Source organism: Scophthalmus maximus, chromosome 3 (genome assembly GCF_022379125.1).
Source record: "Scophthalmus maximus strain ysfricsl-2021 chromosome 3, ASM2237912v1, whole genome shotgun sequence".
Lineage (NCBI taxonomy): Eukaryota > Metazoa > Chordata > Actinopteri > Pleuronectiformes > Scophthalmidae > Scophthalmus > Scophthalmus maximus.
The window spans coordinates 5,192,800-5,216,115 of NC_061517.1; the positions used below are offsets into that span (position 1 = coordinate 5,192,800).

Here is a 23,316-nt window from a genome sequence, read left to right on the forward strand (position 1 = left end):
CACAGACACACACACACACACTCGGTAGTATTGTACATAGACTCAAATGACACTGCGATATGAAGGCTGGACCATTCCACGCATCGCTCCTGTCAACCCTGCTTTCACTTTTCTCTTTCTCGGTCTTTTACCTGTGTTACTTCAATAGACGCCGCTCCTTTTGGTAAAATCTGTCAGTCGGGCAAAAAAATAAAAAGAAAAAAAGAAATGATTGACGAAGAGTTAAATATAAACGGGCTGTTCTGTCGAATGATAGCGCTCACGTTTGCAATGCTGTTGTGTTCCCTGTGTTAGCAGGCAAGCTAACCCGGTGGCTAATTCATTTTCAACTCCTCCTCCTCCGATGAAAAGACAAAAAACAAACAAACCCGTTTCCTTCGTTTAACTCTGTTGTGTGATGTCGATTTTTTGAAATTTGAATAGCTTACATTCTAACATCTTAAATTATTGAAGAGTTTTATTTCTATATACTTGCTGGCGCACATTTCACTGGCTGAAGTTATGAAGTTTACAGAGCCGAGGTCGACGCTGTGGTGTTCCATAGTTGGACATTTGAATAAAGGGGGGGGCGGACCGCTAAAGAGGCAGGAAGGGGATTTGTCCGGCTTCAGGCGAGTCGAGGCGTTCTGGAAGATTTGGGAACGAGAGATGAAAACGAGCACGTTGGGATGCGGGAGGTCGCGGCACGAGGGGAAGGAAAAGAATGTACGCGGGGAATGTTTTTGATGGCTTTGACGTTGAGGGAGATCGAAGACTGAAATTTCAGCTCGTCCTTGTGTAGTGAAAAGCGCCAGATTGTGTCTCGGTTGTTTCAACCTCAGTTGTGCATCGTTGAGATGAGTCACTCCCCCGGAGACTAAACCTCATGATAAACTGACGTCGAAGCGCAGCAAAAGTATGAGGCCGCAGTTGCAAGTGCCGCCCCCCCCCCCACAAGAATTAAACCAAGAAAAGCTTCTATGTGGTTGTCGCCTTAAATTTGGGGTCAAATTCAAACGTTTGAGCGCTTAAAGGCAGGTCAGTCTTGTGCCAAACGCGGCTTGTGCCGTTATTGGCGAAACTTGCTGGCAGAGTGAAAGGTTCAGTTTGGCCGTGTATGTTGCTCTGGAGATGCGTTTTTCGCTCTCTGCAGTTCACACCCACTTGCACGGCCAGACCGATCTGCGGCTTCGCTTTATTACACACCAGCGACAACACAATGAGAGGCTCTGATCTTTTTTTTTTCCTGGGAAGAACCGAAGCGGGTCCATTCCGCTCCATCCACCGCGACCAATCCCACCAACAGCTCTGAAACCAAGCTGACGCGTTCGGGGGCGGCGGCGACGTCTCAATGTTATGACCTATTTATTTGAATTTCTCCTTGTGGCGGCGTTTTTTAGCGTCAGACGCTCATGCAATGTCGTTTGGTTTCTAATCATGTGACGAAAACGGATTTTAAAAAGTGATGCACACCGACATTATCAGTTTTGTTTTCCGTTTGTTATTTGCTGTGTTCATGTGTTATGTTTACCTTGATTATTGATCATTCCAGTGTGGCATCATGTTCAATGTGATTATTAAGCATTCCTTAGAAACAGGTTTTGGTGGAAGGATGACAGCAACAGTCAGACGTGGAGCTGAAGTCAAAATGGACACAGCCGTGTACTCACAACGGTTCCACACTGTGCATCGTTCAAAACCCTGTGTGCTCTGTTATTGGATAAAAAAAACAAACTTGAACACTGTTTACTCTTTGAGCATAGATATATTTGTAGCCCTCCCTTAACCTGGCCTTCCTCAGCATCAGATACTGTCCTCGCTCTTTTTTATTTATTTATTGAAAACAAAAAGCCTCGTTTGTGGTTGTACTGTTTTTAATTTTCCATCCAATTTGGCCTTCGAAAACCACTATTGACAATATCCCTTGAAATTGACAAGAGAAATAGTTCAGGCTGAGTAGTAGATAAACTTACTGTCCTTGTTTGATCACTAGTATGTGAACAATGCCTAATGTCTTGTGTAACAAATAAAATGAATTAAACTATGAATGAAATGATAGAAAAATAAAAAGCACATGGCAAACCTGGAAAAAAATGCCCTGATTCTTTTTTGTGTTTTTTCTTTTTGTAAGATGACGCGTCACTGCATCCGGGGGGCGTGACCGACAGCGAGCGGGTCGTCTTCACATACATACAACAGTATTTTATATACACGTGTGCTGAAAATACATCTTTCAGAATGACACCGTTTAAACAAGAACACATTATTCTGACAGGAAAACAATCTGCTATTGCCCATCAATCATTCAACGATGAAATATAAGAATAATCTGATAAATATCTTTCGCGTTATGAACAGCGTTGATGGAGCGAGCGCAAAACTGCTGCGGCGGAAACGGACGCTTTTTGTGTTTCAGCAGAACGCGGAGCTTGAGTCCGATTCAAATTCAGGAGAAAAGCACCAAATAATCCTGCAGTACAATCTGTCGAACTACACGTCCTCTTTATTCCGCCGCTCGCAGGTCACTTTCCCTCTTACCTGCGTCCCACTGCTCCTGACAGAATATTTGACGGGCCTCTGGCAACGTGTCATTTCAGCCGCGCGGTGTGTGTCCCAGGTCTCGTTCGTCCTTTGTCCAATAGCCAATGCCGTGATAGCCGCTGTGGCCCTGCAGAGAGGCGCCGGGGCCGAGCGGACTCGGCTGCAGTCACACGTGGTCCACCACGTAGCTCTCGTAGGGATGACCCAGGAGTCTGTGTACCGCCGCCTTGGGCACCACCCAGCACTTGCCCGAGTGGCGTTTCCGCACCGAGTCTTTCAGCGTCTTGTCCTGCAAGGTGACCGGCAGGTGCTCCGATCCCCACCTGAGCGCGCCCCTGGCCGAAACCCCCTCCCCGTTGTCGCCTCGGTGAGCAGCTCCATCCGCGTGATCCTTCACCACCGTGACGCTCATGTCAGCATGTTGGAACTGGCCTGCGGGCGGAGAACAGGCGGCGGTGTCGGAGCGTGACGTGCATTTACAAAAGTACTGCAGGGGAATGTAACTCCGAGATACTTGTCTTTTGAGCTCGTTGTTTTTTTACTTTGCATTGCTTCTAGGGAAATACTTTACTTTTTAATCCTTTACATTTATTTGTCAGTGACTTTTCAGACATTTAACCAAAGAGCAAAAAAACATTACTTGTAACACATTAAGCTTGTAAAGTGCAATGTGTTATAATATATTCAGTCCCAACCTGTTTTGTTTGTAGTGATGGTAGAAGTACTCAGAAAAGTACCAATACAAAAAGGTGAAAATGGCAAGAAACTACTCAATTGAAAGTAAGAGTGCTGCATTTAAAATTATAGGTAAAAGTAGGTAGTATTATCAGCAAAATTATCAATAAGTACTTATTTATCAATAAGTAAGTTGCATATCGTAATTTTCAGTGTCATTACATTAAGGCCACAATGTGTAAAGTTGCATTTTACTGTTGTAGCTGCTCAGGGTGGAGATAATTTATTAGGAACGAAAGAAGAAAAAAACTTAAATTTGGCACACACATTTATATCTTCTAATATTTGTTCTTTTATGGAATAAAGGATCAAATAGATAAACTGTATGTAAAGTTTAGAGGGTAAATCTTTGTTTTCGAAACCACTGGTTGAATCTTTAATATTAATACAAACAGATGCATTTAATATAAACTTGTAATGTGAAAAGTAACTAATATTTATAGTCGTAAAACAAATGTATGATACGAGTTACAAGCAACTCTGTTTTTTAACTGTAGGTTGTTAGCAGTTCCCCTAAAATGACATTTCTCCTCTTATACTTATCGGGTAAGTTCTTTAAAATACATTTTTGAGAAGGAGTCAGACTTTACTTTTGATACTCAAAATACTTCTATATTATGTATCAAGGATTTTACAATGGTTGTATGCACGAGGATGTTGAATCAGGAGCAACACTGTTCTTACCCAGAAGGCCCTGGGTGGAGGCGGACAGCCCCCGTCCGTCTGTGATATAAAAACCCAGGTGAGCCATCTGCAGGTAACTGGGGTGTTTATAGCGGTGGAACAGGACCAGGAAGCGCACGTCCCTGGCCAGCTCAACCCAGCAGCTCTGGTGGTTGTCCACGGCTACCGTCACTCCCTGCCTCTGCACCGATCCCTGCCGGCTGATGGGAAGGATGTCCCGCCCTTCCCCTTCCACCACGACGGTGTCCAGGGAGATGGTGATGGTGACTCCACCGGAGCCGCCCGTGGAGATGGTGAGGCGGTCGAAGTAGGTCCGGGAGCGCTCTTCGACGCCGTGCTTGGAGGGGGCGCCTATCAGGTGGCCATCCACAATGATCCCTTGAGGAGAAAAGAAAAACCCATGTGCACATTTTGGTTACGCACCTCGAAGAAAGGACACGTGGGCTGATATTAGAACTACTGTTGCGATGCTCACCTCTCTCCGGCTCCTCCAACAGTCGGAGGACGTCGTCGGCTCTGCCGTCGACTGTGAAACACAGGTTCTGATGCAGCTTCGGCAGCTGCACCACAAAATGTGGATCTCCGTCGACTATAGCAGACAAAGCTGAGCGTTAATACTTTAACGTGAAAATATTCAAATGACCTTTAAGGGTGCGATTGAAAAACAAGCAGAAGCTTTTAACCTGACGAGGAGAAGACCTTCACGGTGCTCAGTCTGGCCGGAGGTTCTAAAAGCACAAGGCATTCAACTAAAGGACAGTCCTCCTCACTCCCAAGCACTGAAAACAAGCACTAGACATGCATTATGAGCTGCTACAATAAACCACATATTGTTCAATACATGCGGCCGCTTAATACTTACCGAATGATTCTGTGTCCGCAGTATCCTCCCCTGAGAATGGGTCAGAAAATGTATTTGATGTGATTCTTTTTCCTCTCCAATTTTGAAGGTTTGAAAAGCAGCGAGAGTACAGAATATTATAATGTTATACATGATACCATAATATACAGTTAAAGCTTACAGGAATCATAGTTGAGATCGTAGTCATAGTCGTACGTAGCGTCGTAGTCTGGGAAATAAATTCAGGGAAATTAGAAAAGTTCAGGCAGAAGACAGAAGGATATGAAGCATTAATAATCATACTCACCTTCCACAAGGTCAACATCTATTCAATAGAAAAGGGGTAAGTAATTTAATAGCTTTATTGGAATATTTTATGACATTCAAACGCGCGAGGGAGATTTTTAAGCACATTGACTCAAGCACTGTGTTCAGTTGCTGGTTCTTCACTCGAGTATTTCTATTAGAAGGTTCTCGATGTAACTGTATTTCATACATAAATTAGCTTTTATCCTTCGATGCATTTACTTGACAGCGATTAGTTCGTTTTCTGATATAGATTTTACATTTGAAAAGAATCCTGATTAGCTTATAACATGCGACACATTAATGAGATTAAATCAGCGGTCAACTCTGAACTTCTGAGAGACCATCATTTAAAAAAATTGTCCAGGTGTTTCTCACGACCCTTCGGATTTATCATGTGACCCTTTTGCGGGGTGCCGACCCCAGGTTGGGAACCACAGAACTAAACTGGCTGTAAGTAAACTAACTTAAACACCAGCTACAACCGTAAAATACTTAAATTAAATTATACTGTATTGATGGTTTTGAATAGCTTTTACTGTTAATACTTTTCATTTTGGGTTTAAATTACAGTACTTTTACTTGTAATTGAGTATCTTTACATCGTAGTATTGGCACTTTTACTAAATTATATTTATTTATATTATAGTTTATATGACTACCTCTTCAATCACTGCATTCAAATGTATCTATATCAGAATGATTTGATTTGATGATGTAGAGTAGAGAATTTTTACCTTTTCTCTGAATCTGAATGGAAGTTGAGACATCTGGTGGAGGGATTGAAAACACAACAAGGGGATAAATATTCCAAGTCTGCAACGATTAATATTCAGTTCTTCTCAGGGCACTAAGATTGCAAATTAGACAAAATAAAAATTCACCCAGAAGCCCTGCTGCCTCCCACAGTCGTGGCCCGTCTGTCACCCCGGGCATGGGAGCGAAGGTCGCCGACAGCAGGGTGGCGATTCGGTCTGTGAGGTCGGCGTCGACGCCAGCGTCTGTGCTGTTGCCTTCCGCAGCTGGTGCCGGGGATGAAGGAGAGGCGAGCGGAGGGGACAGCTCAGGCAGGGGGGCGCTGACTACAGGAGCATCTGGAGCAGATGTGCTGGCGTTCCCCTCCGCCTCCGCGGGGGGCGCTGTCACTTTGAGAGGAGGGAGCGCGGCCCTCGCCGTGCTGGGCTGTGGGGTAAGATGTCTGCCGGGCAGGGGCGCGGGGTTGCTTCTGACTGAACTCGGCGGCGGTGTGGTGGTGGTGGACGTTGGCGTCGAGGGAGCGGTGGTTTTCACGGCGTGGGGCTGGTGGGTGGAGACTTTTCCGGGTGCAGGCGGCGGCGCTGTTTTGAGCGCATTAAGCAGAGACGTGGACATTCTTCCGGCAGGAGGAGGAGAGGCAGTTTTGGAATCATTCTGGGAGGGAGTGGATTTTTTACCAGATAACGGTGCTGGGGCCGTTTTGACGGTGGTGGGACTCGAGGTCGTGGTTGTTTTCTTGGACGGTGTCCTTGCTGTAGAAGTTGGTGGTGAGCTTTTTCGAGTTTGTGGTGGACTTGGAGGAGGCTGAGGAGGGTCTGGTTTTATCTTGTTGGGCCTGGAGTGAGCCGGCGCGCTGTGCTTCTTTGCCGCACCACCAGCTGATAGTTTGGTCGTGGCAGTAGTCGTAGTAGTAGTAGCCGTAGTCGTTGCTGTTGTGGTTATAGTGGCTGCTGTGACGGGCTCTGCAGTGGTCGGAGTCTGAGCTGCTTCGTCCGAATCCGGCTTAACCACAACCAAAGAAGTGACTGGTGTGACAAAGTTGTATTTGAGGGAGAGATTTGTGGCCTTGTCTGCCAGTAACCTCTGACTTGCAGGGTCCGTGGTGTTCAGTTTGGCCAGCAGCAGCTCTTTGATGGTGTAATACGCCCAGAGACGATGCACAAAGCTCGAGACGCCTTCTAAAGCACCTGAGCAGTCCAGTGAATCTGCACTCTCGTTCCCCTTCGCCTGGGAAATCAACACATCATTCTCCATATTGACACGTTGCTTTGAATCGGTGGCGGACACTGACACCTTCAAATCTTTGACCCCTTGCTTAACCCTGCCAGCCACAACCAACTCGGAGCCTTGGAAGTAGTTCGGGAACAGGGAGCGGGTGATGTCAAACGCCTGATCGTCCAGGTAGGACAGCTGGATGTCCGAGAGCAACGGGCTGGCCACTTCATCGTAGAAGCCCTTCAGCTGCAGAGCTGCGTCCGCGTCCTCGTACACCATCCTCGCTACGCCTCGGTTGTCCAGAGCCAGGCGTTTCAGGAGCAGGAAGTCCGCATCGTCTCCGAAGGCGAGGCCAAAGAGAGAGGCCGAGCCGAGAGCACTTTTGGCGTTACTGAGGATGGTGTCACCGGCTGTCACTCCGATGGTGGCTTCCCCGTCGGTGAGGAAGATCACCAGAGGTACACGACGAGCTGAGTGGTGGTTGGACGAGCCAAAGGGCGGAGGATTGACGAGCTGGGCCGCTGAGAGCAGGGCTGCGTTGATGTTGGTCCCTGAGGAAAGGGGAGAGAAACAACGGGTGACAATCAGTGTTAAATGTGAAGCGCAGCCACACTCAGTAGAAAGTCAGCGGTCAACTTACTGCGGTGACAATATCACACTTGGACTCACATCCTTCGGCGATAATTCTCTTCACATAGTCTTTGGCGTCTCGCACGTTCTGCCGAGTCGCCCGCACAGTTCGTCCTTTCCTCCAGGTGTGGACCTTGTCTGAGAAGGTGATGATGTTGAAGTGGTCTCCCTCTCGAAGGTCCCCGAGGATGGTGCTCATGGCCTGCTTGGTCTACTGACAGAAATGATCAATAAAAATGTGGCATTTCATTTTTCCTCATCTTAGAGCTTCATGTCTCCTTCGTGTTGGGAGGTCCACAAGGTTTCGCCAAAGGGTGTTTGTCCACTTTACCTGTTTTATCTTGGTGCCTATCATCGAGCCGCTGATGTCAATGACGAATATAACATCCTTAGGGACCACGGGAAGCCCTCTGGGTGCAAAGTAATGCACAAAGTAGCCGTCATACACCTGCGAGAGAGCAAAAGTAGAAAAAGCAAAGGTTGTAGCAAATCCAACACCCAATTTTTGAATTTGACAAACTTGCCAAAAAATTGAAATGTGCCGCCGACCTGGACGTCACCCATGAGGTCTCTGAGGTCCACGTCGTACTGGATGATGAAGTCTGCGTCGAGACCCTTGGACGAGACGCTGCTCTGCTGCTGCAGAGTGGGACTGTAGCGAACTCGAGCGCAACCGGCGCTGCGCTCAACGTGAGTGGAGGCAGGGGCGCCGGCATCGCCTGCAGCACAAAGACGGTCAATGTACGTAGTAGAAGTGAACGTCGGCTTGAATCTGGTTGCCTGGTAGCCTTACAATGATGACAAGACGTTGTAACTTGCAAATGAAGTGAAATTGTTCCTCTGGTTGAGTTTCCATGAGAGCTTTTTCTTCATTTCTAAAGCTTCTCAACCGTCTCCTCTATAACTCGACCTGTCATAACAGATTTTTACCTTTCGCCGTGTTGGAGAGCAGCCGGGTCGTCTTGAGGGGGAGGACTTTGACGAAAGTGATGCCCGTCCGCTCTGTTATCCCTACGTCTAACGTCAGGTTGTGCACGGCCTGTCCGGGCCTCAGAGCCAGGCTGAGCTCGTAGCGGCCGAGTCGCCGGGGCAGCAGCTCCTCGTAGGACAGCGAGAAGGACATCCGAGCTCCCGGTGGCACGCTCACCGCCACGCGGAACTTCTCCACCTCCCTCTCTCTGCAGTAGAACATTGCACATTATACGCGTGAAGATTGGTGACATTTTTTCACTCTGCGGCGACTAAAAGGTTTTAAAACGGACTGAGACTTCGACTGACTTGGTGGCGACGAGTCCAGCGGTTTTCCCTTGCTTCTTAGCGGCGTCGTATATTTTCCTGGCAGCAGCTCTTTCCTTCACCTGGGCCACATACACCTTGCCATTAGAGGTGCTGATGGGCATAGAGGAAAAGAGGAGGAAGAAATGGCTCTCTGTGCGACTCACAGTGGCCAGATTATATCTCGGTCGGAACACACGCCCGGGCTGCATTTAGTTGCTTTTGCGCACCGCGGCTTTATTTTTGCTCCCTGTATTTTCCACGACTATCACAAAGCGGCTTCACAAACACGCAAGCGCGCGTGCTTACGGACGGGAGTCCGCACCGTGCGGAGGGGAGGAGGGGGGTCATTAAGAGGTTAAGTGGAAAAGAGTAATTTCCCTCTAAAAACAGCGTTGATGAGGGCAGGCCTCGCGTGCCGATGATGCTGCGGGGGCAGTGCCGCTCTGCGCCACGCCCCGCCACAATCCCAACAAACCCCCCGGCGCTCAAAATGGGATCCGGTTCAAACAAGCACACGTCCCCGACTTTTGGTTGACCACTCATGTCATGTGACAGGGTGCTAAATTAAGGTCAGGGTCCTTTGAGCAAACATATCCAAAGAGGGGGAAAAAACTAACTCAAACAAACCCACAGACGTGAAGCCGGCTCTTGTTTGAGGCACAGCAGAATGGCATGAGAGAGCGGCGGGTGGAAAATGGAGGCGCTTGTACTAATGTGTGCGGCCGGCTGAGGGGGTAAAGGAAGGCTGTGCATCAGTGAGCTACACACAGAACACAGACTTCTTAGTTTTCACACACAGATATGCCAAAGAAACTTGCCACAGCTTTTTTTTCTCCTCCCCTCCCCTCCCCTCTCCTCTCTGGGTATTTGGTGATGTGCAGACGACCGAACACGGGCGGAAATACGTACGGGTGAAGGAGAGATGTGGCGGGGGGGGGGGGGGGGGGGGGGGGGGGGGGGGGGGGGGGGGGGGGGGGAATTTGGCTTTAAAAAGGCCTGCATGAGTCTGCACACATGTAGTAGGTGCAGCCGTCTGTGTGTGTGCGTGTGTGTGTGTGTGTGTGTGTGTGTGTGTGTGTGTGTGTGTGTGTGTGTGTGTGGCATATCTCAACTGGCCTGGTGCCTTTGTAAACTGTGCGGGGGAGAAAAAGGGGGACTTGGGCAAACTCCTGTCATTTTCTCGATTCAACTTCTGACTCGCATCTACAAAGCCTGGTATTCATCTGCCCTCAGCTTCCCCCTCCTCCTGACCTGCTTCCGCTCCCGAATCCAGCTCCGGCGTCGCTGTTTGGCCTGCAATGTTGACTTGTTTGTTTTGTTTATATTTAGCTCCCCCCCCCCCCCCCCCCCCCTTTTTTTTTTAAAGGAAAGCGGTTCCCAAAAACGCTCTTTTTTATGCATCTACTCCGGGATTGGAATTGTGGTTTTCTTACATAATTCCCTCTGAAGTTTTATTTCTGGACCTTGACCGTCGACAAGAACATTACTTTGACTTATTTCAGCCTCTCGCTCTATCGCAGAGAAATGTTATTTCGCCAGGCAAGATCTAATATTTACCTGCCAACTTCAATACGCGGTGGGCGTGGACACCTGAGCGCTCATTTCGATAAAGTCCCTACGATGACTGGTGGCCTGTCCTGACTTTTACAGTGACGTTAGAGATTGGAGGTAAAGAAAATGGAAAACAACACACGGATGAATACATGGAGAAAGTACGGGAAGTGCTGGAAATACAGTCAGATCATATAATAAGAAAAAGATAATGCAGGACTGACTTACATGGTGAAGTTGGAGATGAAGGCAGAGGAGGGCAGGTCCACCTCGAAGGCCGCTTCCTTGACGATGGGGAGCTGGTTCCACACTGAACTCTGGACGGTGGTAACGGCGTAGCGGGACACCACTGAACACCTGACATGGTAGTCGGTCACCTTCAGCTAGTAACACCACAAAATGCATGTCTGAGTCTAAGTTGAGGATTCATAGGAGATAAGATTCACAAACGCGTGGCGCCTGCTGCGACCAGAACCCCCGAGGTCAGCGCCGGCCAAACGGCCGCAGGACGAGGCGACGGGCCGGAAGAGGAGGAGGAGGAGGAGGAGGAAAAGAGCCACATCAGCCCCTCCAGCTCGCTGGTATTTAGGAAAAGCCGTGTGGTTTCTGCTAAATCTGAATGACTGTATACGTTTTGAGGGGCGCTGCTTCGCAGTTACCGCCGCAGCAAACTGAGGGGAAACCACAGTGGAGCCACTGATGACACCCTGAGAGGCGTTGGAGGCTGTTTCCCCGTCTGTGAAGCAAGACCAGGAACAAAGTGCCCAGCTTATCGATATTGTATGTGTAGCTATGCTCATTCTATATCTCTACAATCACATGGAAATGCTTTTTTATGATAAAAGCAGGAAGGCTTTAGATTATAGTGCACAAGTTACTGTTATGAGGAATACATGAGAAGTGATGATCCTTACTTACCTTACTAACATATTGGGAAATTATTGAGTAATTAGGAAATCAACAGGGAAGCATGACACACAGTATATGTATGTCCTTTTACAACAACCTACAGTTAAAATTAGTTTAAAAAAAACATAATTCATTTTAATATACCGCATAACCTATTCAATTATAAAATATTTTAGGTCATAGCTGTAGGCACACTCCTATAATGAGGCCAAATGTTCTGTTCTACGGCTAATGCAAGGTGAAAAGAATATGCTGATAATATTAAGAAACTTAAGAAATATTATTGCATAAAATGCAATTTCCCAAAGAAATTTGTGTAAACATCCTGAATTTGTATTGTATTGGCCCTGTTGTCCCTGTGTAAGTATAGTCATAATACTTTACCTTGTAATTATCAATATGGTGCTGGTGCTTGAACCCAAAGTTTTTTCCAGCTATGACCTTTTTCCTCACCTTTACATGCACTATACATCCTGTGAACATTGAACAATTACACAGTAATCTCTGGCAAATAATCAATAATTTGAATATTTGGCATTTTGGCACTATAATACATAACACATACATATATAACCAGTCAAACTTACCACTGGTTTTGTGGGTTTGCTTTGACGTTTTGCTCTCTGGAAAAGAAGCAAGGACACAAGTCAGTCAAGCACATGGCTGGTTCTGTATAGAAGTTTTGATAAGAAACATTTAAGAGGGGTTCAAAACACACGGTGACGCTCCGGTGCTCAAAAAATACCGTTTCCCTTGGTGCCAGAATTTGGTCAAAGTGACTCCAATTTTTTTCTGTGCTTTTGTTTTCTAGTAATCTCCTCAATCTGACTGTGTGAGGGTTGGGTCAAGATTTTTGTGTGTGTGTCAAAGGAGCCTGAATCAAAGCCATTCATGAATGGAGGGGAAGTGGAACTGGAAATAAATGCTTTCACTGTACACAGGGCCAGCGAAGGTGCACGGCTCGGTCTCTCGAAATGTTAATTTTGCACACACACACACACACACACACACACACACACGCTGCTGTGTCAATACATTACCACACACATCCTGGTCATTGCTGGGAATTTTTTACCATAAACACATGACTTAAAGAGTGGAAACCCTTTGTGGGGTCATATAATTTACATCAATAAAAGGAGAATGTGAAAAATGCTTCCTGTGTGACTTGTGTCATAGAGCAACTGAAGCTCTTATACAAGGGCCTGTTGGACAACAACATTTTTACAGATCAATAACTCTAATATGAACAAGCTGACTGAGGAATGCTTTAATACCTATACATATATATATATATATATATAAAAAGCTGTGTATGATTACCAATCCCTCCACGACAAAAAGTCTCATGGCTTGTAGATTTCACAAACCAAACATTCAAGACAAAAAGAAAAATTTAATAATAATAATCCTCACCTGTAAAAGAAGATTTGCTCCAAGGTGTGCGTCGTAATCCGCCGACAGTCCCCCGTGCGCACAGAAGGTGAAGAAAACCAGCACGCGCTGGATTCTTACGTTGCTGATCGCGTCCATGATGATTCCCCCCCCGAAAAATGTGTAATGCTCCAGAAGTGGAAGCGCAACGAGGCAGCTCGTGTCCAGCGGGACGCTGCGCCAAGTGCGCACACGCCTCACATTTTACGCAATCTATGTTTTGGGGGGTTTTTTTCCGAGGGGGCAGTCTCTCCCCTCCCTCACCTCGGCGTGGTTTACGCACAGCTCCTCTACACACTCACACACACACACACACACACAACGACAAAAATATGGGTTGTGATAATCAGAGGTAAACAACTGCCAGGTGATGTGAGAGGAGGAAAAAAAACCCGAAAGTTCAGTCAGAAAGTTGCGCGCATCCCCCGCCCCGTGTTCTCGCAACATACCCAACTGGACATTTCGCGGACTGCTGCCACCCAAGGGTTCGTGAGAGATGAGGGATCATTATTAACCCCTGCTCGACTGTCTGAGGGGAAAGGACCCCGCTACCATAACAACAACCTCCTCCTCCTGGAACTGTCTCCAGTCCAGAGTTTTTCCATTTCCCCTTCAGTGATCTTTCAAAGAAGGGCCCGTTACGAACAAGAGAGGAACAGTGCCTTTGGTCTGTTGGGGAGGGGCGAAGTCATTTGTTCTAATTCATCTTTAACATCAGAGCCGTGGAACCAACACAAACTGGACTCGTACAGTCGAGTGGATTTATTTTCTCAGACCCTTTTTTTCTTTTGCACCATTTATTTACACAATCTTATTCACACGTCCTGAATTTTGCCATCTCTCTACAAACAATGGGTCAGTGGAGTGTTGTCTTGTTTGGGTGCTGTCCGTGGTGCTGATACCAACTCCTCATAATTAGATTATCTACAACACCGATATTGTTATTCTGTACAACGGGTTCTTTGTGTGTATCGTTGTCCCCGGGTTAGCATGTCAAACTTTCAGCTTCGGTGCGTTAGCTGTCCACTAAATCATTTGGAAACAATACGACACTTTTAAAAAATGTTAGTCAGAAAAGACACGGGGACATTTCACAGGCGTGTTTAAAAAAACAGAACGTGTCCTTTTTCTGTCACTGCAGGGATCCGCGTAACCTCCAGTTCTACCATCGCGTCCTCTTCGTCTTCCTTTGCCCAACTGGAGGGCGTCCCTACTTTGTTTTGGTGACGTTCGTCGGTAGCAGCAGCGACATCCAGCTCCACATTACCACAATTATGATCTTTCCGTCCTCTTCGCACAAAACGCCGTCTAAATGTGATCAGGAACGGTCAGCAGCGCTTCCTCTGGATTTCTGTTGATGTTGACGTTCTGCGACGACAGAAACACAAAACGCCGACGGCCCGTTTACGTTTAGTGAGACTGCGGAGCTTTTGCCGCCACGTGGCAAGGACAGGATTTGCTCTAAAAATATCCCCGTGTGTATCCGTTACATGCTAAAATTGAATTGAAGTGGTTAAAAGTTCTGCAAATGTACTCGGGGATGAAACTTTTTTAAAGTTTGCTGCTATCTTTACCTCACGTTAGCAAACGGTCAAACAAGCAAAAGTACGTGTGTCGAATTGATCAAGGGTGCTTGTTACCTCTTAAGAATGCAACTTTTTTTTACATGTGTTACGGTGATTGTGTTATTTCGTCCTGCGTGTACGTGAAACAAAAGGTGCTCAGTCGTCACCACAACACCGCACACGCTCATTTCATTCGACACATACAGACGAGACACACACACACACACACACACACACACCAGCCATCAGACGTATTTGCCAACGGTTTTCAACTCTTAAGCATCTAGACTGACGAGCGCGTGCTGCCCGTGGAAACTCACCAGCGGCCTCTCCCTGTGTGTGTTGACCGCTTCGATATTGAGGAAAAACGACTCCACCTTACAGCCTGCGGTTGAGGAGAGAGGCCGACCGTCAAGGGAAAAGATTCACAGTGAGTGGAGGAGTCGATAAACCCCCCCCCCCCCCCCGCCAGAACCCAGCGACCTACCGTAGGCTATTGGCGTGAGTTTGAGCACCGTGTGAAGGGGGCATCGCAGATAAGGCAGCTCGTCTTCAGGACGGAAGCAAAGTGAGTCGGTATTGAACTTACATCACATTAACTGTTGTGTCAAACGTAGAAAAAGAAGCGTCCGCTTCCCTGTACCTGCAGGTTTGTCCAGGAAGTAGGCCAGCAGGCAGCGCATGATGGCCTGGTGGCAGATGACCAGAACATTTTCCTGTCGTTCCAGCTCCATGATGACCGGCTCCAGACGATGGACCAGGTCCTCGTAGGACTGGGGGGGGGAGAAGAGACAAAACATTGACATATTCCTTTAGTGCCCGGACTACTCCTGGTTAAACGAGCCAGAATGTGGCGGTATATTTAGAGGAACACCCACCTCACCCTTAGGGTAACGGTAACGATACTTGTCCTGGTCTCTCAGCGCAAACTCGTCTGGGAAATTCTCCTGAATCTCCTCGTAGGTGAGCTCCTCACACACCCCCTTGGTGAGAACAAGTCACACTGCGTCATCACATCGTCATAGAATTTTTTTTGGGGGGGGGGCATCACAAAACCCCAAAGCGCACGACCTCTACTTCGTTCAACCCTTAAATCATTGAGAAATATGAAACCGGCCTTTCGAGTGAAGGACAGAATGAAGATTTAACTTCATAGACTCACAGCGTCTATCTCGTTGAGGGCCTTCCACTGTTCGTACTGGACTCCCAGAGCCTCTGCCGTTTGGACGGTCCTCTTCATGTGGCTCGTCCACACCTTCAAGTCCTTGATCGTCTGACTCTTGATGAAGGTCGCCAAGGTATTAGCATACTGGAGAGGACGAAGGGGCTTGAATAAGTCACGTCGGTTTGTGTATTGCTTACGACACCGGCGCTGTTGCAGTCTGCTCACCTTCTGTCCCCTGGGGGAGAGGCCTGAATCCCCACCGATGCGACCTAAAAGGTTGAGTTCGCTCTCTCCGTGGCGGCTCAGGTAGATGGATCTGGGTGTGACGTGGATGTTCATGAGGTAGTAGACTATCCTGCTCTGGATGTGGTCCTGGACCCGGTTCACCACGTACCTGCTGCCCACGTCAAAGATCTTGATGTAGGAGAGCCTCCTGTTCAGAGTCATGGCATTCGGGGAAAACAATGTAACTTTTGATTATAATTTTCTTTTTATATGGCCCCTTTAATATCAAATGAAGAAAAAGCATTGCCGGTAAATACCTGTCTCTCTCATCATCTATGGACATGTAACTGGCCTTGTAGCACTCGATGCGCTGGACGAAGTCTTCCATGGCTTCGTCTATGTCACGATCCACGTAATCTGGACTCCCAAACTTTACTTGCTGGAGAGGAACGTTTGGGAATTTAACTGAGATCACTGCATCCTACCGTCTATAAAGATTTTCATTAAAAAAAAAAAAAAAGAAAGATGGAGGGGTGAAGGTGGGTGTCACCTTGATGTTCTCTGCAATGATCTCCGGGTCGTCACAGATTGACTCCACAAAGAAAACCTGCGTGAGAATCAATTCAAAAGTGTAATTTATCAAACGACAGTCAAATATATATATTTTTTTATTTACCTCTTGTGACCACGTGTTTGCGTCCTTCATCTCACTAAGGGAAGTACACTAAGAAGCTTTCACGAGAGCAACGACATACCTGTTAAATACGAAGCCACAGCTAGAGGCAGTTAGCTTAGCTTAGCATAAAGACTGGAAATCTCTTACCTGCTGCCAGACAAGGTTAAAAAAAAGTGGAAGTATATTCATTCCTCTAAACGTCACGGTGTCGCTTCCACACCTGTACTTGCCTTGTAGCCCTTCTCCTTTGCCACACTCAGAATGACTGCCCTCCTCTCCCTGGTGGTGTTGGTCGCATCAAATACCTGCATGGGACACAGGACGCCACGCTGTATATACTAATATCACCATTATGTTACGACATATTGCAACACCCTCGTGATCTGCGTGGATACCATTATTCATAATTTCATCCCTCATTTTTTCTTATCATGCTTCCTGACGATAAAACCAAAGCAACAGTTTTCACCAATGTTCACAAATAATCATTGTATTTCTTTTCTCACGTTTAGGAATCGCGTTTCTTAATGTAAACTCTCTTCTCTTTTAACGACACTATATTGCAGTCACATGAGAGTATATACATTGTTTGCCTCTTTAAAAAACCCTGCTCCTCTCTAAAATTATACTTTAATCTCGACCATAAAGAGGATTTGCAAGAGACAGATTAGAGAAAAGGACGATAAATGGGATACCATGGTTTTAAATGCCCAGATATAGGATCAAGATGCAAAAATCACTGGAGCGCTACAATTCCCATAATGCAACTCTGTAGTCTCTTTCTTCAGACCTTCCCTGCCAGAAAAATGCCCACGCCCACTTTAAAACTCCTCATCCTCAATTTATAGGACAGCTTTTCAAGTCAACTCCCGCAGATTGACAGGTGTAAAACCAGTGGAGTGCCCCTTTAATCTCATGCAGACTGTCTCCGTTGTCCTCTTACTTACGGCCACTTGTCCATGTTCCTTGGCAAAGTAGGCGGCAACGTCTTTGAGGGCAGCTGCTGCGCAGGCCCTGATGGAGATGGAGAGAGAGAGAGGTTACGCTCGTGAGGCCGAAGGAAAAGTGCAAATCGTCAGTTAACGCTGAACGTGACATGAAAATGGCAAACGTGAGACTCCACGACGACTCCGGAGCGACTCATCGGACGCTCCGCAGTGTGCTTACTTGCGGATTCTCATGGCGTCTTCGTTATCCGGTTTGAAGAACTCAAAGTTCTTGTAAATCTTGACAGCCTCCCGTCGGTACTGGCCGACGTTAAACACTTGGTGGGAATACAAAAGAAAACACAGGTTAAAAAAAAGAAGTGCTGTATCTAATGTTCAACTTTTTTTTGTCCATCTCTATTATTACATGGGGATTCAAGGATTTCTCTTTGAAAACTGACTTTTTGTAGGAACTCCAATCCAGTTCAGGTAGTGGGTGAGCTTCTTGGAAATGTACGTCTTGCCTCTGGCTGGCAGTCCCACCATCACGATCATCGTAGGAGAGTTGCAGAACTGAGGCACCGCGGCTGGGACAAAATGACACATGATAACACACGGCAACGTGAGGCCATGGAGCTACTTGAACGCTGGAGGTGTTGAAATTGATGCGACACACGCAAGCATAAAGAGCATCGGCCTCATGCTCAAATCAGCCAATTGATGATCACAGAGTCACAAACAACATCTCCCGAGGATCTGTGGTGCGGGACGAGTTGTGTGTTTGTGTGTCGGTGCCGGGGTAATCTTCATTAAGAGAGAGAGAGAGAGAGACAGAGAGAGAATGAGAGCTGCCCCGTGGTGCAGCTCAAATGTCACTCGGCTTATCTGTCTGCCGGGCTTTGGCAGCACGCCTTGGCACAAAACTGTCCAACCAAACCCCCCCCCCCCCCCCCCCCCCCCCCCCCCCACACACAATCAGACACACAAAGAAATTTAAAACAATTGAATGATCAAAAGGTTTCCTGACCAGATGCCTCCTCCTCAGGTAGGAACAACCAGATCAGCACAGCATACTGCGCCATATGGTCGACAAACAAAACGCTCCTAATCTCCAAGTGTGTGGAAATCTTCCCTGGCGCAGGTTGTCACAAAATCAGCTCGGCTGTGCACAACGCCGGTGTCCGCGGCAAACACTACGATTCTGGCTGAACCAAAGCCTTTTGATTTGTTCGGCTAATTAAAGGAGCTAAAGCGGAGGGAACAAAACCCCAGGATCTGACAAGAGAGATGTGGGGGCCACTGAACGACCCCTGAGATAAAATCAACAATCCAACAAGCTCACAGATTTTTATTAGGCACAAAAATCTCAAACCTCCTCTGTGTGTGTGTGTGTGTGTGTCTGTGTGTTTGTCTTACCCAGTTGCCACCCAGTTGTTGCATGCTCGTCTGCCTCTGGCGTTCAAACACAACAATGCCAGTAATTTATAACGCAGACGGCAGGATCAATCGCCAGTTAGCTGGACCCCCCCGGTCCCCGCCCCCCCAACCCCAAAAAAGCGCCCGGATGTCCTGAGTGTGTGTCTATACACAGAGACAGAGAGAGAGCGCCGGCCTCCAGGCCGTTCGATTATGAATGGAGCATGCGTCGTCAGCAAAATGCTTAAAAGGCCTCACGCCAGACACTGAACAGAGAGCCGGCTCGGACCTGGTCTGGTCCTGTCTGGCTGCCGTCCGGTGGCTGACCCCCTCCGCGTCTGCCCCAGACGGGGGGGATGCAACGGGAGGAGAGGGATCCACGCCGGAGGGCCGGAGTCGTCAGTGCAAATCACACCTACAAGTACGACTGCTGCAAGCACACTACCTTCACCTGTGGGTCGACGCAGAGACACAGAACGGGCAGCCGCAGGGCAAGAGCAAGTGATGCCTTTCGAATCTTCAACTCAAGCACTTACATCCCCTCCTGCGGTTCAAGTTGCAGCCCATCCAAGGCACCCAGATCTTGAGCAGAGGAGCCTGCGTGAGTGTCTTCTGCTCGCTGGACGTGTTGACGGTGAGAGCCATGAGGGGCCCGAGCGGCAGGCAGAGCGGGCGACACGACAGGCTCGCGGCTCTTCGATCTGTGTGGTGCATGTGTGTGCTTCTGCACGCTACAGTCGGCAGGTCAGCTGACTGCTGCTAAGGAGGAGTACTTGGTAGGCAGGGGGAGGTGGTGGTGGTGGTGGTGGTGGTGGGGGGGGGGGGACCTGAGGCCTCGCTGCTCGTCTGCCTCTCCATCTGCTCCGTGACGTTAAAAGGCCCAGAGCGGCAGCTGCCAAGATCTCTGTGGGGATGTCACACCCAATCCATCCTTCTGCTGTACATCTGCCGCCGGTGACACACGCGGCTGGTTTTCCAGTGTGTTCCAGAGTCAGAGCAGCTCAGAGAGACTCAGAGAGTGTGACGGCAGCGGGGGAAGCTCTCGTGAATGCTGATGAGCACAGTTGGCTGGATAAACAAGCTGTTTGTCTACCAAGCTGAGGGAGCGGAGAGCCAGAGATTCGTCTTTCTCACCACCAGAGGGAGGCCGGAACCTCAAATTTAGAGCGGACTCGCTCCAGGAAAATGACAGTGCTTGTCATTCACCCAGTTCATGAAAGTACCATGTTGAAATGCTGCGTGCATTTGGAGACTGTTTGATTCGATACAGCCAAGTCACCACTCTTGTGATGCTGCCCTTCGTTACAGCGGTGGGACGTCACCCACATAATCAGTGCCTTCGCAGTCTCTGCGTGTTCTTTGCTTAACCTGGGTGCAAGACCTTTTTCTTTTTTTAAATCAATCTTCTCATCGAAACTTCAAATTAAGCAAATGTCCCAAAATATTAACAGCTCACTTTGGGTGAAGCACTTCCACGAGCAACTATGAACTTGACACACTTGTTGAACTTAAAGGGGCAGTACGCGATTTTGAGTACTGCCCCTAAAGAGACGGCCCGCTAGTGAATCATGCCGAGGCTCGTGGGGTTTTGGCCTCGTCGCCAGCGCGTCGGTCTCACATACCCGAGGCTGCGGATTCGTGGCCCGGCCAGTGCAGTAAAAATCATCAAGACCAACAAAGAGAGAGACGAGCTTTCTCCAAAAATCTCCTCACTGCTCCTTTAACTTACCTCCAGATCAAATCAGTTCTCCTGAAATAGCACTCGCCAGCAACGGATGATAAAGGTCAGCTGTGCCTCTAGTTGTATCAGAAATGAAAAAGATGCACATGTTTGCCGTTGACCCCAAAAGAAAGCGGGGGTCACGCAGAGCAAAATGCTGCAGGGGGAACTCTGTATCGTGTTATCAAATGCCAGCACTCAAACCTGAGTGTCCCTCATTCCAGTGATTTCAAACAGGCAACGTCATTTTCCAGCTTTGGCCAATGTTTCCCCTCGGGCATCGATTAGCTGATAACGAGTAATGGCTTCTTTGTCTTGGGGACAAACTCAACCGGTAAGAGAAGGAACGTGTTGTTGTTTTTTTCGACGTTCGCTCTGGCAGGAGTTTGGCCCCTCCTCGCAAACAACCACACACACGGCAGTGTGAGCACATTTCACACAAAAGTACACAGCAAGTAGGCCCCTCAGATGTGTCTTACACCACTGGTGATCAGTTTGCACAATCTTTACATGTGTGCAATGTTGTTTGTTTAAGGCGAGCTGCAGGACCCGGTCGAGGTGGCTGGATCTTTAACTTTCTCACAAAGCCACTGCAGACTGTCATCACTCGTGCGAGTGAAGTCTGTCTTGCAAAACCAATGTATCGGCGGTAAACAAACAAACAACTGAGCAGAAGAGCAATAATTAAGTCCATTAGATAACAAGCAAACCAAGCTACTTTCTATTTCTTATTTATTTCCTCCTTTTGTGTGAAACTTGTGCAGTTTCTCCCAACATGAGAATTACTTCACTGCTGCATAACGCATGATTTGAGGCTATTATTTTTTCCTTCTGTCAGTATGAATATATATATCTGTGTCATCTAGAAACGTTGCTGCAAGGTGTGTTGTCTCTGCACGCTCTCTCCGTCAGTTCATCGGTGACCTCACCTGCGCTGTCACACCTGCGGGGCCTCATGTGTTCCAGCTGCGGAAGCTCCATTCTGCGCTACACTCCCATGAAGGAACCAGCAGAGTGGCTTGAAAAACCCTTGCGGCACAATCGACAACGCGGGATGATGTGGCAGGTGGCAACAGAACTGATGCTCTTTTTAAAGAAACTAAACCCCAGTGCCAAAGGATTCTCAACCCACCCACCCACCCCCCCCCCCGTCCCCTGTGAGCCCTCTCCTTTCACGACACATGGACATATGATAGCAGCACACTGGGCTTGTCCTTTAATGTTTGCCAGGGCCAGAGTTCACGGCGCACACACATGGCGAGGGGGCGTAGCAGCACTCGAGAGGGCGCACCATAACAAGTGCAAAGGTCGCCGAGGAGGAGTTTGCCGTTGCACAGGGTTGCGAAGGGAGGCGCGGCCCCGTTTATGCTTACACGCCGCATGTCGAGGAGGGCGGTACCGCTGAAACATGCAACACGCTCTTCGGCGAATAGAGAGGGTGTGACATTTGAGATTCGAAAAAAAACAAAAACGAAGGTTCCGACATGAAGATGAAGTGATGCACAACTTTATTTATTCTTTTTACTCAAGTGCGGAAGAGTCATGGTGGTTTAAATACACCATGCTGACTATACACAAGCTTTCACAATATGCAAGTGACAAAAAGAAGTATATAATTGTTTACAAGATATTTCTGGACTCACCACCATCCACAAGTTTCCTGCACCAACAGCACACTCACAAATAGACCCAGCGGCATTCGGGCCTGATTTGTGCATACTTCTTTTTCTCACTTTTCCAGCGTGAACCCACGCGAAGAGGCGAGAAAATTTAAAAATGAATATTAGTATGTTGTTTAGTTTAAAGGGGAACCCTACTACAGATTTTATTTTGGCTGGAACATAATAGACGATATATGTGGTTCTGCTGCTTCGGTTTTCAACCATTTTTGGTTTTAAACCGTCCGTCGCGAGACCCTTGGTGTCACAGGAGAAAGCGTGTTTCAATACGTGGAGTCTTCTTGGCTGCCAACGTCCGCAGCTCTGCCAAACTGACAAATTTACAGATTTGAGCAGATGTTCTCCAGACGACAGCTGCAGGCAGCACGACCGACGTGTCTGTCATGAAAGTCTCTGACCATCATCACTCACATACACTTTACACTGTCTGTTAATACATGATGCAGCAGAGAGGAGTAGAGCCTCGTGCACCTACGTTTACAGTCCCTTCCCCAAACCCTTCGGCATACATATTAATTCTGCACAGGAGCTTTCTCAACATTACTCAGATTTTAAAAGACTGATCCTCCTGCAGTTATGATGGATTTGGAGGCAGACCGTTGATTCTCCTAACTAACGGTTCGACGGGCATGTCAGTCATTGAGATCGACCAATGGGCTGCTGAGCTGTAAGCCCCCGCGTGTGTCGTCATTACGCCTCACCACAAAGAGCATTTTCAGAGACAGATGAGCACCTGTCTTTGTTTGTGTTGGATGTAATACACACAGAGACAGACACAAGTGAAATTAAATGAGTTTTGGAGTGAGAAAACTCATGTTCCTACTAAAGCCTACACTGTTCAAAGTTTTCCCTGTAGAAAACAACAGTAATCAGCCGGCGGCAGGGTTGCCATTATGTTACTGTAAAATTAACATGTATCTACCGTCACTAAAAGTTACAGTTTTGTACTGTTATTCAAAAATACGGTATGAACTTGTTTTTTGATTAGTTTCACAAATATTTTACAGTCAACAGACTGGCTGGCTGTTTTTAAAATTTTTACAGTACCTTACAGTTGACTGACTGACAGTTTACTTTTTTTTTTA

The 23,316-nt window shown here is 47.6% G+C and overlaps 2 protein-coding genes across 6 annotated transcripts; both read right to left on the reverse strand.

Annotated features, from left to right (window-relative positions):
* Positions 1-1,835: 1,835 nt before the first annotated feature.
* Positions 1,836-13,449, reverse strand: itih6 (inter-alpha-trypsin inhibitor heavy chain family member 6). Of its 4 annotated transcripts, none has more exons than XM_035646007.2 (16): positions 12,842-13,449; positions 12,013-12,048; positions 10,745-10,899; positions 8,966-9,076; positions 8,618-8,865; positions 8,237-8,406; positions 8,019-8,135; positions 7,727-7,898; positions 5,971-7,608; positions 5,824-5,856; positions 4,962-5,009; positions 4,802-4,831; positions 4,623-4,667; positions 4,415-4,528; positions 3,940-4,317; positions 1,836-2,952 (listed from the first exon to the last, which is right to left on the reverse strand). In XM_035646007.2, exons 1-16 carry the CDS (start codon positions 12,956-12,958, stop codon positions 2,687-2,689), a joined length of 3,678 nt encoding a protein of 1,225 aa, XP_035501900.2. In that variant the 5' UTR covers positions 12,959-13,449; the 3' UTR covers positions 1,836-2,686. The 4 variants fall into 4 exon arrangements, with proteins under 4 accessions (XP_035501900.2, XP_035501899.2, XP_035501901.2 ...); XM_035646006.2 differs by having other exon boundaries at positions 4,623-4,718; XM_035646008.2 differs by lacking the exon at positions 4,623-4,667.
* A 146-nt stretch (positions 13,450-13,595) lies between these two features.
* Positions 13,596-21,673, reverse strand: pfkfb1 (6-phosphofructo-2-kinase/fructose-2,6-biphosphatase 1). Of its 2 annotated transcripts, none has more exons than XM_035646015.2 (14): positions 21,482-21,673; positions 17,878-18,003; positions 17,658-17,754; positions 17,438-17,504; positions 16,721-16,795; positions 16,365-16,421; positions 16,132-16,253; positions 15,815-16,022; positions 15,587-15,733; positions 15,303-15,407; positions 15,068-15,197; positions 14,912-14,974; positions 14,745-14,809; positions 13,596-14,227 (listed from the first exon to the last, which is right to left on the reverse strand). In XM_035646015.2, exons 1-14 carry the CDS (start codon positions 21,531-21,533, stop codon positions 14,168-14,170), a joined length of 1,374 nt encoding a protein of 457 aa, XP_035501908.1. In that variant the 5' UTR covers positions 21,534-21,673; the 3' UTR covers positions 13,596-14,167. The 2 variants fall into 2 exon arrangements, with proteins under 2 accessions (XP_035501908.1, XP_035501907.1); XM_035646014.2 differs by lacking the exon at positions 21,482-21,673 and adding an exon at positions 19,369-19,554.
* Between the last annotated feature and the right edge of the window lie 1,643 nt (positions 21,674-23,316).